At 32.9% G+C, this 19,609-nt stretch overlaps 2 protein-coding genes and 1 pseudogene across 3 annotated transcripts in view; all 3 read left to right on the forward strand.

Moving 5' to 3' along the window:
* LOC111085833 overlaps window positions 1-3,730 on the forward strand; it is a 9,426-nt gene extending 5,696 nt beyond the window's left edge. Inside the window, exons 4-5 of one of the 2 annotated variants that reach the window (XM_022386209.1) lie at window positions 2,150-2,257; window positions 2,677-3,730. In XM_022386209.1, the coding sequence (XP_022241917.1) occupies window positions 2,150-2,257; window positions 2,677-2,727 (159 nt within the window). In that variant the 3' untranslated portion in view covers window positions 2,728-3,730. Of the gene's footprint in view, window positions 1-2,149; window positions 2,465-2,676 lie in introns of those variants that run through there. The other variant, XM_022386208.1, reaches the window with a different exon arrangement.
* The window catches only part of LOC111085831, a 78,596-nt gene extending 71,550 nt beyond the window's left edge, over window positions 1-7,046 (forward strand). Inside the window, exon 13 of the mRNA XM_022386201.1 lies at window positions 6,813-7,046. Coding sequence (XP_022241909.1) covers window positions 6,813-6,841 — 29 coding nt within the window. The 3' untranslated portion in view covers window positions 6,842-7,046. The remainder of the gene's footprint in view (window positions 1-6,812) is intronic.
* Window positions 7,047-16,228: 9,182 nt separating this feature from the next.
* Window positions 16,229-18,043, forward strand: LOC106459668 (annotated as a pseudogene).
* The last annotated feature ends 1,566 nt before the right edge of the window (window positions 18,044-19,609 follow it).

A 19,609-nucleotide genomic window follows, 5' to 3' on the forward strand; every position in this document is an offset into this window, starting at 1 on the left:
TGGAGGCAGTAAATCAAAGTGAGTTTAAGAGAAAGCTTGATAACTATACGAATGATAAGGGCTGGCTTTAAAATATTTATTTATATATTTAATAGTTTTAGTTTAGTTTAGAGGATGGGACAGCCGAGATGGACCAATAGGTCCCTTGTTGTACATACACATTATTTTGTGTTATAAGTTATGTTATAACCTCATTTTATCCATAATATTACACAAGTTAGGACACAGTCTATTATCTGGTCTAATTTCTAAAATAATACAGATAGTTTAATTTTTTATTGTAACCTGATCTCACCTCCACTTCAGTAGTAAAGTCATATTTTGTAAGAAACTGATCTCACATTCACTTCTGTACAGGAAGGTCGTATTATGTTATATATTTATCTCATTTCCACTTCTGTATTGCAAGCTACTTCTACTTTAAAACAAGTAAGGTCATATTATTCTAGAAACTGATCTCACACATCTGTACTAATCTAATCTCCACATTAGTACAGTAAAATCAAGTCATAAATTGATTTCATGTCCATTTCAATACACTACAATAAGGTCATATTATGTTACAAACTAATCTCACTTCCATTTCTGTAAAGGTATGGTCATATTATAAACTATAATATGATCTCCTCATCAGTACAGTAATATCATATTAGGTCAACTGTTATCACTTCCACTTCAGTACAGTTAAGTCATGTTATATAATATAATCTCATCTCCTCATCAGTGCATCAAGATCATATTGTGTAAACTATTCTCACTTCTAGTTCTCTACAGGTAAAATTATATTATGCTATAAACTAATCTTATTTCTACCTCAGTCTAATGCAGTGGAGATAAACACACATTACAACTGAGCTGACCTCTACTTTTAGTACATGGAGATAAACACACATTACAACAACTGAACTGACCTCTACTTTTAGTACATGAAGATAAACACACATTACAACAACTGAGCTGACCTCTACTTTTATTACATGAAGATAAACATACATTACAACAACTGAGCTGACCTCTACTTCTAGTACATGGAGATAAACACACACATTACAACAACTGAGCTGACCTCTACTTTTAGTACATGAAAATAAACACATATTACAACAACTGAACTGACCTCTACTTTTAGTACATGAAGATAAACACACATTACAACAACTGAACTGACCTCTACTTCTAGTACATATAGATAAACACACATTACAACAACTGAACTGACCTCTACTTCTAGCACATGGAGATAAACACACATTACAACAACTGAACTGACCTCTACTTCTAGTACATGGAGATAAACACACATTACAACAACTGAACTGACCTCTACTTCTAGCACATGGAGATAAACACACATTACAACAACTGAACTGACCTCTACTTCTAGTACAATGAGATAAACACACATTACAACAACTGAACTGACCTCTACTTCTAGTACACTTAAATTCACATTTTGATATACACTAATATAAAGTCTAAGTAATTTAGGTAAAGTCAGAATGCATCAACTAATCTGACATTTACTTCAGCACAGGTAAATTTATACCTTGTTATATGCTAATCTTGTGTCATAGGAGATAAAGTTACAGTACCTTATCAGCTAATATGGTTTCTATTTCAGTTCAGGTAAGCTCATACGTTTTTATACACTGATTTAATCATAATTTCAGTACAACTAGATAAAGTCACACCTTGTTATATACACTGATTCAATCTTAACTTCAGTACAACTAGATAAGGTCACCCATTATTATACACTGATTTAATCTTAACTTGAGTACAACTACGTAAAGTCAGACTTTGTTATGTACATTGACTTGATCTTAATTTCAGTACAGCTAGGTAAGTTTGCACTATATTATGCATTGATTTGATCTTAACTCCAGTACAGCTAGGTAAGGTCACACCTTGTTATACACTGATTTCATGTGTACATTGGTATAGGCAGTGCCAGGGAATATCATACAGTGGTCTCATGTTTAATTAATTACACTTTACTGATCTCATGTGTACATTGGTATAGGCAGTGCCATGGAATATCATACAGTGGTCTAATATATAATTAATTACACTTTATATTAATTTATATAAAACCACTAAGTTTCAGTGAAACTTGATAAGGCTAATGAAATACAATTATTTCAAACAGTGTGACAATGCTTTTCATGAAGATTACAGAAGCACAGATACTAGTGATGAGACATTCTGGTCTCCATCTCAAGAATTCACTCCTCCTGAGCTTTTTACAAACCATATGGTAAGTTTTAGCAAGCTTCTGTTAAGTGATCATATAAGCTTATTCCAGATGTAGTAGGGTAACATAAGTTTAAGTTCCTGTGTTAAATTATCACAATAAAGTTTAAAAACAGTTGCATTTCCTGTTTGAAAACACGAAATGTAAAAATGTGACAAGCGAAGTCTTTTGATAATCAGACCTTATTTTACACATGAAGAAATATCTCATTGCTGCAATTACCTGTATATTTGAGTTGTTTACACCATGAACAAACAATAAACAAGGTAACAGTTATAAAGCTCCAAACTTTACATTTTATGATCTTGAAATATTTATTGGCAAAGCTGAAAATTTAACAGCAAGTCATTTGTCTACAGTTATAAATCACCTTATTATTAGTATTAGAAAAACAAAGCTTAAGAATGTTAATGTCTTTTCAGACCTCTCTTATATCCACTGTACATTCCATCTCAGAAGATGATGTTGGATGAATGAGTTTGGTAGTCACTGTACTTAAAATACCTCTACCCACACCCTCTGTGACATATGGATACTACAGTGCTTTCAAAAGCATTGTGTAACGTGTTTTTGTGTGCTTTTTTTACCATGCAATGTTTTCTCATGACTTCAATAGAATCGAAGCTCATTGCATAAGTTGATTCCAAAAACCTTTTTTTTTTTAAAGTTCACAATACACTTATGTATGACAAAAATGAATTAACATGAAGATTAAAGTTTTCATGTTTAATGACACCTTCTTTTGGTGTCTGCTGTGTCTTACTTATCTTTTAATTCAGAAAGATATGGTTGTGTGTATTATACCTTACCCAGGTTCAGAAATACTTAGGTACATATGTATACCTCTTCCAAATGAATAATTCTTCTTAAAGTATTACTTTGTTAGGAATAGAATTGATTAAGCTTAAAGTTTATCTTTTAATTAAGATTTACAAAAATACTATAGTACATAAATATTTTATAATATTGGAATATCCAAAACTATTCTGTTCATATATCTTTCTGACCTAAAACTCCAACATGTTGTTGCATTATAAATTGTCTTGTAAGTAAAGCTAAACATTTTTCTTTGGGATATTGTATTACATAATTTTAAAACATAATTGAAATCCAGGACATTTAATGCTTTATATCTCTTGATAACCACAGCAATACAGTAACGGAAATATTATGTACTACTGAACTATGTTATCCTGCAGTTGAACAGTAATACTCTGAAGTTGTTTTGTTATTATGTTTGTATTGTTCTTGTATTTTGCTGTTATTACCCTGTTGTCGAATAGTATACTTTAAGAATATTATTTGGCTTATTTGAAATAACATTGACAGTACTAATGAAAAAATTCATAATTACAATGAAAATGTATTCATTAGTACTCAAGATAAGTATTTATAACAAGTTATATTTCTTTAGCTTTTACCCATAGTCTTGCCCCCCAGTGGCACAGCAGTACGTTTGCGGATTTACAACGCTAGAATCCGGGTTTCAATACCTGTGGTTGGCAGAGCACAGATAGCCTATTGTGTAGCTTTGTGCTTAATTACAAACAAACAAACCCATAGTCTTTTAAAAGAACTGAAAAAATATTGGAAAAATTGTAAATTTATTGTTATACACCCATAAGAAAATAAAAAAATAATTATTTTATATTATGGTATGCAAAATGTAATGTATAACACATGTAGTGTAAGTTTAATGCAGTCTTATATTATAAGACAATCTGGTTATTATTGTTTGATTAAACCATTACAGGAAATTAGTTATGTAATAAAAAAATGTGTATTAAGATTAAAGGGTAATGTGCTAATCATTAAAGGACATCAGTTATGATATAAAAGATAATGTTGTAATAGAAGATTAGTTACATGAGAAAAAAAAAACAGTCTAATTATTTGTTGTTGATTTTTAACCATTACAGGAGGTTAATTACATAGTAAAGATAACTTATTAATTGTTCTTGAACTAACTCATTATAACAAGTTAGTTATATAATAAAAATTGTATTAATTATTATTGAACTAAACTATTACAGGAGATGAAGTGCAAATTGTGATTGATCAAAATATATGTAATATACTCAGATAACTCATAGCTTTTAGTGATTTTTCTGTACAACGTTCCAGTTACATGAAACCATGTTCAATGTTATTTAGCTATGGCAACTTACTACTTAATTGTAGTGTTAGAAAATCAAGAATAGAATTACACATATTTTTAATGTTTACCCTGAAGTCATTTTAAAACCAGTTCTCTAAGATAATGCATCTTTAAATTCTGAGCTTATGTAATCAGGGTAAGTACAAAAATCAGATGAAAGTTGTCATCATAGGGTGAAACACAGAGGTGGGTTAAATATGTGAGTCAGTGTCTTGGTACAGAAAAGTTAAATATTGCAATACAAATATTGTTATAATGATACCAATGGTTATAATAGCTTTCATGAAGATATATTTCCAAAATCAACCCAAAAGTGTGTTTGCTATTGTTTTATCAATGTTTTTTCATATTGGTAAGATATTGTGCTTTAGTAGAATATAGTTTTTGAGCTTGTTTTGTGTCATTTACCTGGAAATAGAGAGAGAGATCTTACATCTATAGTAGATGAATATGTAATCACCTGGCTTCAAATTATTGTTTGTTGTTTCTTTCTTAATTTTTATATTTTGGACACATAATATGGTTATTTTAGCAGTGCAACTCCAAAAGTTCCAGCTTTATGATGTTAATAGTAATTTAGATTAGAGATAGAAAAACTATTAAGTTTTATGAGTTTAACAGTAACAGTTACATTTATAAAAATGTTTTCTGAAACTTTGACGAAACTTTCACCAGTATTCAAATACTCTTTAACACCACTATAAATGATCTATTCTCTACAAATCTGTATTGTGTGTAATTCAGATATTTCCATTTTTATGTTAGTGATATATATGTACTTTTTGTTTGGTGAAAAAAAGTATCTATCATTAATTTTGGATTGTGATGACATAGGTTTTTGAGATCTAATTCTTTGCAGTTGGGAAATTCTATTTGTCTTGCTAGCAGGAACAGTTCTTTCCATTATAATCTTAAAACTAAGCTATATTGATGTGGCATATCAATAATAAGTATTTTCTTGTGTGGTTATTTGTTTATTCTATGATGTATCTGTTTGTTTTTGTTTTTGAATAAACCATTTTCTGTTTTTGAAAAGTATCCAAAATCTTTGTACATGTTCCAAAACAAAAATTCTTACACATTTTTTTACTTACATATCCATGGTTCTTGGACAGATTTTAGCATAACCATAGCCAGCATGTACATGTATAAATCCAGTACTTATGTTATATAGCGGGAAGGAGTATTGTAGATGATGTATGATTAGCTGCAATGATTGTAGAAGAGGGAGGAAGAGACACAGTTTGTTTCTTAATGACAAAACTGCTGAAAAGAATAGAATAAGTGGTAAATCTATAGCATATAACACTAAACAAATATTGGAAATTCATCCAGTGCCAGTGACAGCCATGTACACTTAAGTACTTTTATTCCCTCTGCAAGGTACATATAAGTGGTATGGCATAGTTTGGTATGGAAGCAATTGAATGTCAAATGGATGTTATTAATGTGGCTATCACCCATGGTGGGCACAGTACAGATGGCCCATTGTGTAGCTTTGCACTTAACAACAGGCTGATTCCCAAATCATATGATAACACTATTACAGTATATCTACTTTAACCTAAAAAATAATGTGAACTAATATTCTTTGAACTGCAATTGAAAAATAAATGAAGTATTCACAATAATTTGATAATCTAAGCAAATAGCAGAAAGGCCTCGCTTGAAATCACTAAGTAAGCTAAATGTAAATTCAGATGCCACAAGAGTAAAATATCATCCTATTAGAAATATTACACAATAATTGACATTGGTTATCCATCATACGAAACATTAGAAAACGGTCTATGATACTTTCACTTTAAAATCACCACTATAACTGTTCATTGCCACAGTTCTATCCAGAGCTTTATATAATTGTCTCTTTTTTTTGTCAAAAGTCCACACAGGCTTGTTCAATTATTCTTCTTTACTCTGTTATTGCAAACAATCTGTGATAATTTCACTTTAGAAATCGCCATTATATGCTTTTTACAGCTAAACTCACAATCAGTCAGTCTAGATCTGTCCAACCCTCTAACTCTCTCTATATATATCTCTGGATGTGTATTTATAACCCAACAGAGGCCTAAAATGTTCCACACACTATGAGATATTAGGATGCAATAATACTCAATGAAACAAAGGGAAACACTTAGAAGGTTATAGTAACATGATGCAATAATACAACAATCACCAATTCACAACAATTGAACTACATAACTCATGCTTCATAAACAGTTATGTAAACAAACGTGTGATAACTAAATTTAACACTTGCACTACACTTCAATTGAAACATTCATGTACATCCACAGTATGTTTATTTATTTTTTATCTATTATATGCATTATTGTTAAATCAACCCACTTAGTCAGATTAACATAGTTAGTGGATTTGGCTCAAACAAAGATATATCTTTGATATTGATGGGGAGGAATATGTAATGCTCAGGATGGATAGTTGTCTACTTAGTAAGAATGGTAGCTTCAGAACAGTAGTATAGGCCATGAATTCTGGGTTTCATCCAGGTTCTTCTTGTTAGGAAGGCAAGTAGTGTTAGGTTTCCTTTAAATATTCTCCATATAAATTGTACCACTCCAACAGTATAAAGATGGGCACTGTAGACTGTCAGCCTCCAGAATGAGGAAGATATCTAATGGATAAAATGTTAAAAAGAAGAAAGAAACACATTACTATCATTTTTCTTTATGGTGGATACACAGAAAATGTGCTAAAGAAGAAAATAAAAATGGAATAATTAGGATGAAACTACTGACACACAGCTTTGTTTTCCTTTTTCAAGAGTTTTCATGAGAACATACAAAGGATACAAAAACATCATGAAGTCAGAACAGTATTCATAATCCACAATGAAATATGATTGTATGAAACTATTTAAACAACCAAGGGAAAGCAAAAATACCATTTACAACATTCCTTGAGAATGTAGAATCCAATATATTAGAAAACAAAAAAGACCAACAAAAGCTAGAATTCAGGAGCATAATAGACATATATATATATATATAAGACTCTGTGCAACATCAAACTGTGTGCAGTAGCTCATTATGTCAGAGAAGAAGACCGTGCAATGAAATGCATTACTGTTATAATAATTGGATATGATTCACACATGAGGGTTAAAAAAGAAACCTTCTATACCCAACTATATTGATAACGCATTAAGTAAATCTAGTACAGAAGTCATCAAACCTGGATACCCCTATTAAAATCAAAGGCCTGATTGAGGGTTTGAATGCCATCACTGAAGATGCCCGCTGCTTCAGCTGTGGGATGTTATAATTTGACAGTAAGTCACACTATTCTTTGGTAAAGAGTAGCCCTATAGTTGGAAGTGTGTGGTGTTGACTAGCTGTCTTTCTTCTACTTTAATACTTCAATATTAAGGATGGCTAATGCAAATAGACCTTGAGTAGTTTTTTTTTTAAAAAATCCTTAAACAATTTAAATAGTCAATTGATTGAAACCCCAATGGGTAAAAGTCTGGAAGAGTGAAAAGCACACTTTGATTTCTGAAAAACGAAACCCAAGGTCAACTTTCTTCTGTCACAGTAGATAGTCAGTCTTAGGACTCCCCTGAAGAGAGCAGCAGATTATCAGCCTAAAGATAGGATATAAACTAATTGGTACCTGATAATAAGGATAATTATAAAAAACATAGCAACTAGTTAGTAATTAGATGTAGGTAATCATATAGGCTAGTAATCATCACAATTGTTAAGATCATTGATATATGATTTTTACAACTCAAATGGTCAATGTCAAACTAAGGATCTGTGAATAAATAGTGGATTTGTTTCATAATAATTAATAATATTTTATAACAAAATAAAAAAACAACATTCAAATGTGCATGTAGAAACCAAGTTGTTCACCACTATTGTACATGAACATATATATAATTTTCAAACATGATCAAGAGATGCATGTGTGTGTGTCCTATAAAGCATCCTTGGAGCAGCAGGTGTATAACCAATGCTAAGATAAATCAAGAACTGAAGGATCAAATCCAATACTTAAAAGGCATTACCAGAAATGAGCCACCAAATGAACAGAGGCCTGGACCTTCTATAATTGAGAGGAGGACCAGCTGTGGAGACATCTGGAGCCCCTAATCTAGTTGGAGGAGGAAATGAGATAGCTATAAGCAGAGTTTGTTCCAGATCCATAAGATCATGGCAAAGGCCAAAGAAATCATAAGGCAGATCACTGCCCCCAGCTGAAGGTTGATGGCAGCTCTTCAAGATCTACTGTTGGGCCTAAAATGAGGTGAGACTTCTACCTTGGTTTTCTCTAAGTATAGATTGTAGTGTAATGTGAATATTGTTACTTTTTATGTATTGATCATTCCATTTTGTTTATGCATGTGTGATACATGCACTTAAATATTTTGTTAAAGGGTCATTTATGTGAATGTGTATGTCTTAATAATAAAATATTTTCAGTTTTGTTTCTTATTGATTTAATTTATAGGAACTGCTTGTTTAGTATTGCATTTCTATATCTAAAGAGTTTTATTTTGCATCTAAGGTAATGTTTTAAAAAGGGATTTAACTGACACATTATAATTAAAAGGTCTTTGACTTATATTTGCTGATTTTATTTATGACAAATAAAATCAAGTATCATTGTGAAATGTTTTCTTTTATTAATTTGCTTACACCATTTAAGGTTATTTCACATGTTTTGCTGTATTCTCATGTGGCTTTTCTTTTTTTGCAAATGTATGTTGATATACAAATACCTGTTTTATAATTATTGATTTTCCTGGGCGATTAGCTATTTTTCATTGTTAAAGAATTCAGTCTAGTTACTGGTGAAGGGTATCCTTTTTATGCTTATTGATTAATATATTAATATATGTTTGCTGGATTTATTTTGCATTTCGTTTTTGCAATTTTGTTGTAGGACTTATTTTGGTAAAGAGTTTTCTTTTCCTATCTAATATGTATGATTATTAAAATGTAATTGTTAAGAGGTTTTCATCATGCCTTTATTTATTTACTATTGAGACTAACCTATTAAAGGATCATATGTATGGCATTATATTTTAAGAGCATTATATTTTATTTTTAAGTTCTATAAAAGGGTTTATGATGTACAATGTTCATTCATCTATGTTAGAGGGTTGTATTGTCTGTGTTTGGTTTAAGAGTTTTTAAAGAGGCAAAAAAAGTTATTTTGCTCCTTGACCAACACGCATTTGAAAATCTTATTGGCTTTAAAGTTAAGCATAATGCTGACTTGAGGACAAGTTTGAAATAAATCATGCATTTGTTGTTTTGTGTATTAATACAGGAATTTTACAAAATTAGTTGTTCATGCAGTTTACATGTTGGTCAAGAAGGTTGTTAAGTTACCTTTGCTCTAACTATTTATTGTTTTGTGCCATTCATCTAGAGTACCACCTTCTGTGTTCCCGTGAGATTTATTCAGTGTGGTAAAATGTGTCAATAGAATAAGCTTGAAAAAAACTAACTCTCAAGTAAAAGCAACTATCAGATGTGGCAAGTAAAGTACATTTTCATTGTATTTGTTTGAAAGATTATTTATTGTGATTGCACATTTGTGTTCAGCCTCACTATATTTCTCATGAGCTGTTAGTCAAAGTATACAAAATTATTTCACAGTAAATATCTTAAAAATCTCCTGTTATTATGCACATCTATCTTGTCACTCTTAGGGGAAATAAGTGTTATCTGGAAACACTATAGCAGTCTGCCAGGCATTAAGAAAAAACTGATATATTCAGCATTATTAGTAGGAAACCTTTCCTGAAGGTGAGTCATGATCGATCTTTGAAAGGGTACTAAAGTTGATTATAACGAACCTCAATAAAGGAAGTAATGGAATTTGGTCTGTGCATCTGTCTTCCTGAAATCCTCGGCTTTGTGTATTTCACATCAGTTTGGTCGCTAATTCACACATCTATGGCAAAGGCATGAATGTAAACAATAGCAGTTCTTTAGGCCTGTCCTGTTAATTCAGAATTTATCTCTTGTAATAATTGAGTCAGTTCTTGACAACTAACGAGTTATACACAGAACTGATAAGGCCTGGCATCCATAATTATTTTAAACAGATTCTTTTCTTTTTGTTCATCAAATGGATCAGTAAACAACTCCCATTTTACATCAGCATTAACAAAATTTTAACATAGAATAGCCTTACACTTTACATTTACAGCTAGGAAAAAACATGTCCATAAAATTTCTACAGTGTCTTGTACAACATGACATATCACTACAACTACCAAATTCAGATGATGATTGGCACAATGTATAAAATATTTTCCATTTGGATAAACTTCAGTAATTTTTGTTTGAACTCCAGACACTTTTCAAACCATTGATCTAGCTCCAAAACACTTTCTTCTCCATTCCCCACATTCCAGTCTCCACTCTCCGAGTAAGATATTCAAAATAGCTTCAGTATTTGTTCTGGTCACCACAAAAAGTCCTAACAATGTTTTCACGTTCTTCCTCTTCAGTGCAGATGGTAAATTTATTTTGGATCTACAAAAACAGATAAGTGATATTTACATCACAATGTTGTAAATGATGGGGCAAAACTTTATCAAACTTGCTTTCCACAGTCACTTTGGTTTATTTTAAATTTTGTGCAAAGCTACACGAGGAGTATCTGCACTAGCTGTCCCTAATTTAGCAATGAAAGACCACCCACCACAAACTATTGGGCTACCTTTTTTACAAACGAATAGTGAGATTGGCAGTCGCATTATAATGCCCCCAAGGTTGAAAGAGCAAGCATGTTTGGTAGGATGGGGATTCAAACCCGCAACCCTCAGGTTCAGAGTTAAGTGCCCTAACCACCTGGCCATGCCGGGCCCTTCACAGCCAGAAAAATGACACGCTCAATATCTGGCTGGATCAACTTACCTTTCAGTGGCAGTGGCTTGACGTCTCTCTTTATGTAGCACTTTCCAAATGTCGAGATGGATCGAAAGCATAAGTTTCAACAGTCTGGCACATATAAACATATTTTTTAGATTAGTGTCAAGTTCATTATAGTTTTTATTTGCACACCATATTTCATGACTTATGAATAATTCATTTCATTTTTTAACATAGGAGTGCTTAAAATATATCAGTAAATTTAAATATGAATATTAATGTTTTATCTTTATTTTTGTCCCCTGATGGTACACTGATAAGTCTACAGATTTACAATTCTAAAATCCGGGGTTTGTTTCACTGCGGTGGGCACAGTAGATAGACTATTATGGCTTTGCTCTAAAAGAAACACAAACTCTTTATTTTTTGTTCCACATTTGTAAATAATAAAGGCTTAAACAAAGTTGAACAAAATATAAATGTTTATAATTTCAGTCTTTTATGAAGACTTGATTTATTTATTTATTGAGAAAGACATAAACGTTGATTAACAACTTAATTATCTAATTTTCAACGTATATTACAGTAATAGCTGTATTTTTAATTTAGAACTAAAATGTCTTTTATATTATTCAGGCGTTTAATTTCTAATTTCAGATATAATATGTTTTTCTAAGAATGTTATAATAATAAAAAGAAAATGACTTATCTTATTATCAGAAATTTAAAAACCACACCAAAATATGCAAAACAGATTATACATGTTCAGATAATTGTACTCATAAATTTAAATAACTCTTGTTGGTTTCCTTTTTTATTGTCGATTTTTGCAAACATTTATTTATTTACTATATATATAAACATTTTTATTTGCTAATTGTTCATAATAACTTTTAAACTTATTTTTAAAAAGCACATAACTTTTAAGATGTATTTATAAAAAACACTAGAATAATACATTTGAATGTGTCTTCAATTTTTGTTAATTATTCATATTTCAAATATTGTAAATTATTTTTAATTATTTCAGTTATTGATGTTGCTTATCATTAGGCACAAAACTACACAAAGGGCTAGCAGTATAAGTATATTAAATTTACTAAAGATCTACATATAACCTTCTTATAACTATCTGCTGTAATTGCAAATCATTTCTAATTTATTATTATAGTTTTATATCAGTCTGGTATTAATTTTATTTTTATACCTTTTGCATTTTCACTCTTCATAGTTGCTACAACAGTGCCTTACCACATTTCATCACTCTCAATATCTGTTCTTTTAAATTATGATAGCCCTACTAGTAATCTCTTTGATGACGCTGGGAACTTCTTAGATTTCAATATTTTTGCAATATCTCTCTCAACACGTCAACATTCTCCCATTAACCGATCTCTGCACCATCTCTTTCACACTTCCTTTCTGTGGAGAGGGGCCGGCCCTGCATGGTCAGGTGGTTAGGGTGCTTGACTCGCAATCTGAGGGTCGCTGGTTCGATTTCCCGTCACACCAAACATGTTCATCCCTTTCAGCCGTGGGGGCGTTATAACGTGACGGTCAATCCCACTCTTTGTTGGTAAAAGAGTAGCCCAATAGTACTAGCTGCCTTCCATCTAGCCTTTCACTGCTAAATTAGGGACGGGTAACGCAAATAGCCCTCGTGTAGCTTTGCGCAAAATTCAAAACAAACAAACAATTATCTGGAGAATAAAATAAAGCTGGCAGGTAAATGTTTATGGTAGCCTTTTACTCTTAAACTTCTTAGGTCAGTTCACAAACCGAAAACGTTATAACTCCTTTACGTTCTATTTAAATTTTTATACCAGCTGGATATCATTGGATATTGTGGAATAAAACTGCAACTATTATAGCTATTTCTAAAAATTTAAAACTTATCAGTTTGAAAAACGTATTATTTAGGAGATCCCACGGAAATAATTATCCCCTTTCATTTGCTTTTCGTTTTCGAGAAACTAAATTCCTTTTAAATATCCCAAATTGTTTTTGAGATTCAATTAATATATTTTCCTTAAAATGTTTTGTCAGGGACTTAACCACAATCCTGATAAAAGTGTAGTGTTTTTTATGCTAAAAACGTTCAAATGTCTCTGGCGCAATCTTCAACTTAAGAGAATGAGTAGCATGATAATTTTTTTTATCTGGTGGATTTGTAGTTAATTATACTAAACGATGAAACTAATCTCGAGAACCTGTTTTTAGTCAATTGCTTTGCATTCTTTTTCTTTTTGACAATTAAATTTACCATTATTTTCATTTGCTTTCCTCTTGCATAAGTGATTGTCGTTGTTTATTTATTGGAACTCCCCACGAATTTCTTTCATTGATACAAAATTCAAATACCGATAGATAGAACTACACGAATAATCAGTAACAGACTATCCACATTACTGGAAATAACTTCAAAATTACCAGAGGCACAAAACGGATTCAGAAAGTACAGACAGACGACTGACCATCTAGTTAGACTCACAGAATCAATAATAGGCAGTTTGTAACAAAGAACAATGCACTGTCGCATGTTGTCTAGGTATCGAAAAAGCATTCGACACTGTATGGCATAATAGTCTGAGGTTCAGTATGACAGAAATGGAACTACCGCGTGGTACTACTATTCGCTGGCTATCCAATTTCCTGGAAAACAGGAAATGTAAAATAAATATAGAAGGAATCTTCTCGAAATCTTTTATTCCTGAGGCAGGTGTCCCACAGGGATATGTAGTTAGCCATATTCTGTATATCATGTACGTTAACAACATGCCCCTAAATGATCCAAACCATGGGTATTCATCGCAGTTCGCAGATGATGTAGCAGTTTGGAAAATTACTTCCACCCCGTTCATTGCAGCTATGAATATCCAACCTCAATTAAATTGAATAACAGAATACTGGTAAAAATATCGAATTAAAATCAATATACCTAAGACACAAGTTGTCGTTTTCGCAAAATTAACTGAACATAAAAAAGACCCTCCAGAACTGTATATGAATGGAGGACTTCTCGAGACAAAAACATCAGCAAAGTCCCTAAGTCTCACTTATGACACAAAATTAACATGGAATGTACACATAAACAATATAAAAACCAATGTTTGGCAGCGTATGAACTATGCAAGGAGTCTAACAGATAAAAGCAGCGGAGTAACATCAGAAACATAGTAAAAATGTATATATGACCAGTAATAGAACATGGAGCACCAGCTTGGATAAATATAACATGAAAACAAATTGAAACTAAATTGCAAGCACTACAGAACACACTACTGACAACGGCATACAGAGTCCCAGATCAACTTACAACACTACATAACACACTACTTACAACAGCATACAGAGTACCTAGATCAACTTACAATACTACAGAACACACTACTTACAACAGCATACAGAGTACCTAGATCAATTTATATAGAGTACCTAGATCAACTTCCTCAGCGTTTATGCACAATTACGCAAATATGGAAACACTAACTGATAGACTCCTTCATAGTTCACTAAATTATTTCGCGAAAAACTAGCAAAAGAATGATGTACTATGTGAACTCGACCTCTACATGATGAAAATAGTCTTAAGTACCTCTCCTCTATTAACATTTATATAAGAAATAAACATTAATTAAAGCCACCTAAAACTAGACATAGATACTATCAATAATTTCAATTTACTGTGAAAGCCTTACAAAGGGATTTTTATATGCGAATACTCTCGCCGGAATTTAAAATTACTGAAAAATATGAACAATACAACTGGAATTGTTCGTGTATTGTGGACTTAAACACAATCGAATAAAGTGAAAGTGTATTAACACATCAATATTAATATAATTACATGCATGGACATGGCCGTGAACCGGATCAGAGTGAAAGCGTAGACTAGCTAAACTCTGGCCCTCCTGTAGTACTTAAATAAATATTGAACAAAGTGCAGAATGTAGGAAGAGGTCTTTGAACCTGACCCTCCCAGGTCTAAAAGATCTAAATACCGATACGTAGAACAACGACGTATTCGAGGTGCTTTAAATCTAGCTAAAATTTCAACCGACATTTTATACGGAAAATTGAATAAAAATAGAAAAAAATGGTGACATTATATCTAAAGTAATATTATGGTTTTATTCAGTCAGCAATTTGCTTCTCTTACTGCTGCCCTCCGGTGACTGAGCGGAAAATCAGCGAGCTTATATTGCTAAAAATCGGGTTTCGATAGAGGACAGATAACCCATTATGTAGGTTTGTGCTTTACAACAAACAAATAGTGTTGTTGTTAAGTTTATAACAAATTAAGTAAAAAAGTATCACAAATCTATTTAAAATTGGAGTTTACAGTTACAGTTGGAATTTCTTCCATTTTCTTAATTTATAGCCCCAAATGGCACAGCGGTGTGTCTACAGACTTACAACACTAGAAACCGCCTTTCGATACCTGTGGTGGGCAGAGAACATATAGCCCATTGTGTAGCTTTGTGCTTAACTTCAAAAACAAACAAACAAACTTTCAAGCCATAACTAAATGGGAATAGAACGTAAATATGATACAAAATGGTCGTCAAGTGCAGTTGAGGAACGATAACAATCAAAGGCTGAACAAAAGATTAGAAATAACAGACATAGCGTGTGGTTGGCTCCACCTCTAGTTCTAGAAGCTGCTTGAGCTCTTTATAAATATGGTGTACCGTAAAACTATGTTGGAGCCAATTTGTTTTTAACATGGCTACCTATATCGTACTTAAACCATTTGTAGTTGTAGTCCCTGAAATGACTGTGTATATTCGTTCTGCGCAGATTTGTAAACAGTAACAAAAACGTCAGTTTTAAGGATTACTGTTATTGGCCAAACCCAGTGATAAAAGAAGCGTCTTTCTCGTATTAACTCTGTTGATCTCCTGAGCGTAACCTCGTGCTTATACAAGGGTATAAACCGTGGACTCATTTTAAACCATGAGATTTCTGGAAAATCCCCATTATTTGCCCTGGAAAGAATCTTTAAAGCATATAGTTAAACTAAGGACATTAGCTTGCCAACAGTTTCTTTACATTTATAACCAGAATAAGAACAGGAAAAGTGACTCGTTCAAGTGGGGGGATGAGATTGAAGGGCATGTTGTAAAGTTGAATCACGAAGCTAAAACAGCGAGACTAAGCTTACGTGCCTCGAGGATCCTAAAACACTTGAAATTAAATAATAAATCTCGTGCTGGTTTGTGGTCAGAAGAATCTCTTGAGTCGATTCTAGAATGCTGTCCAAAAGAACCATATGGAGATGTTCTGGAGTGTTTTCGTGAGGTGGAAGAGAACATGAAAAAGAGAAGGAGAGAAGCGTTAGCAGCTTTAGAAGATGGTGAAACTTTCTTAACTCTAGGGATGTTTCCGCGAATGGGTACTCAGGCATTTACTGAACCGGTTTATAAGCCTACACCAGATTCAGGTACAACTATGTCACTCTTTGTTCCAGATGAATTAATCTATCAGAGTAACCTACTATTTAAAACTTGCATTAGTTTTGTTGAGGAAAGAAGAGGAAAGCGAGCCAATGTTAATATTCCAATATTTAAGGATAAAAACACACCAGACCCTTTCATTGAAAATTTAGAAGCATTTGGAGATGATGGTCAATCGGCAGAGGAAGCTAAACCAAACCATGTTTATGAAGATTGTTCATTGTTTGGACTAGGCAGTTGTGCACTACAGACTACAATACAAGCCTCCTGTTTGGAAGATTCTATGTTTTTACATGACCAGTTGTGTATCTTAGCTCCAATAATGATGGCTTTAAGTGCATCTTCTCCAGTAAGAAGAGGTTACCTCACAGACCATGACTGTCGATGGCAGGCACTTGCTGAAGGTTTTGATGACCGAACAAGAAGAGAGATCAGACATCCCGAAACATTAAATTATAAAATTCCTAACGGCTCTCGTTGGGAGAACAACTTCTTATACTTATCACCAGATGGAGCACATTTAAATGATTTGCCAATTGTTTATGACGAACGGTTTTATGAAGAACTTACTTCGGGAGGAACAGATTCTCAGCTTGCTCTTCAAGTGGCGTGTGCTCTTTTAAGGACCCCACTGTTGGTAAGCTTGGAACAACTGGAAGAAGATGAAACTGGAACAAGTAATGTTCTCATTCTTTTCCATATATCAGCTGTTTCATTCAGAACCCCTGAGCATCATATGTCGGCATTCTGGCGCGTTGAATTCAAACCAATGGATGTCCAATTAACGGACTTTGAGAACGCTGCCTATTCCATTTTCGTGGCTCTTTTTTCCAGGGTTTTTTTAGAAAAGAAACTGAATTGGCTTATTCCCATAAGCAAACTCCAAGAAAATTTCCAAGCAGCACAGAAACGAGACGCTGTGCGTGAACAGAAGTTTTGGGTTGTCCAAGATGTCACTTTGACTGCAGGTACATGTTCTAAGCAAGACCAGAAGAACTTGGAGCTTATTAGTGTGAATGAGATAATAAATGGATCCGAAGATGGGTTTCCAGGAATCATCCCAATAATAAAGGAGTATCTCCACGAGAAGGTTAGCTCCGAAACTGTTATTGAACTTGAAACATACCTGAAACTCATACAACAGCGTGCTGCTGGAGAAATCATGACAGGAGCTACGTGGATCCGCCAGTTCATCAGGAATCACAAAAAGTATAGAGAAGATTCGGTGGTAAGCGAGGAGATAACCTACGATCTATTAACCACTATTGACCAAATTCAAAAAGGTATTCTTCAGTGTCCTGAATTACTGGGTTGAAAGAATGGACTTTTTAACAGGCGATAAATACATGTTGGTAAAATAGTTATTAATGGCCGTTGATGACAGTTATAAATTCACTATAAGAATGTGTAAGTTATTCCGTAGAATTAGGATGGTAGTTTGAATCGTGCGTTCCTGTTTATTCTAAAGCTTTTAGATTTGTTTTTATCAATGTAAGTGTAAGAATAAATTTAATTTTCTCATATATGTAACAGATGTGTTTTATTTTGATCCGACAATTTCTATCCTTTAAATTCAGTCTTTAGACCCCCAAAATAAGATAATGTCATGATTTTGATAAAATATATTTATGAACTGCTTACACCGATTTTTAAAACAGTTTATTAATATACTGACCTTAAGATGAGAAACACTGTTGTCCTTAAAATTTTCAAAACTAAACATGAAAGTTCCTCTCACGTAATTTTGACTTTATGACACTGACTAGAATATAAGCTACCACTACTGTTTAATGGCAGTTTATATTTTCATAAAACATTAAACTATGTTAAATTTGCGTCAGTCATGCATGTGATTTGTGTGAAATAAGTCTAAATATGAGGTTTTATCCAAGCAAGTAAGCGTATTTCAGTAGACATAGTTTCAAAAGTATAAAAATGTAAAGCTGCACAACTTCAGAACAAATGTACGTCAGCATAAGCTATTAACACAAAACGTTCAGAACGAGAATTCGATATTATGTAACAACTGTAAGTGAGTGGTTGTGGAGTTTTTGAAATTGGATACATTACTGTGACTAAGTAGTTGTGGAAGTTTCGGAATATAACACAAACTGTAAGTTAACGGTTGTGGAAGGTTGAGGTGTATCACGAACTGTGGTTGCGTGATTAGGGTTTGATTTGTTTGTTTGAAGTTAAGCACAATGGGCTATACTGTGCTCTGCCCACCACGGGTATCGAAACCAGGTTTTTAGCGTTGTAAGTCCGTAGACATACCGCTGTGCCACTGGGGGCACGTGATTATGGAATCACGATTTGTAACACCAATTGTAAATGAGTAATTGTCGAAGGTTCCGAGTGAGTAAAAGTTTAGAGGTGTAAAATTAAACACGAGTGAGAAATTGGGGTGTATAGCACATACTGTGGTGTAGTTGTGTAAGTTTCGGATTGTAAGATACCAGTTGTGAGTGGAAGTTTGCAAGTAACACGGATTGTGAAAATTTCGGACTGTAACACCAGCTGTAAGAGGAAGTAATGATTGCACGCTTCTTATAACACAAGACAGTAAAACTCACGTTAATTTCAGACTAAACAGACAGCATTGAGTTTTTTTTTAATGTAAAATACTCTTGATTAGTATTAGAACTAATGAAGTATGTTAATATATGTTGAACTTTTCGTTAAGTACAAAACTTTGTAATACAGAATACAAGTGATGGTTACTTAACACACGGATGCAAATATCAATACCAAATGGACATTGCCCTGAAAAGGGATCTGAGTAAGTGCGGTTTACTCTGACCCTCACATTCTATTAGTATTTATATTCAACAGAGACTTTGAACAATAATACAGGAGGGAGGAAGAGGTCACCAGAACCTGA

This window comes from Limulus polyphemus, unplaced genomic scaffold, assembly GCF_000517525.1.
Source record: "Limulus polyphemus unplaced genomic scaffold, Limulus_polyphemus-2.1.2 Scaffold646, whole genome shotgun sequence".
Taxonomy (NCBI): domain Eukaryota; kingdom Metazoa; phylum Arthropoda; class Merostomata; order Xiphosura; family Limulidae; genus Limulus; species Limulus polyphemus.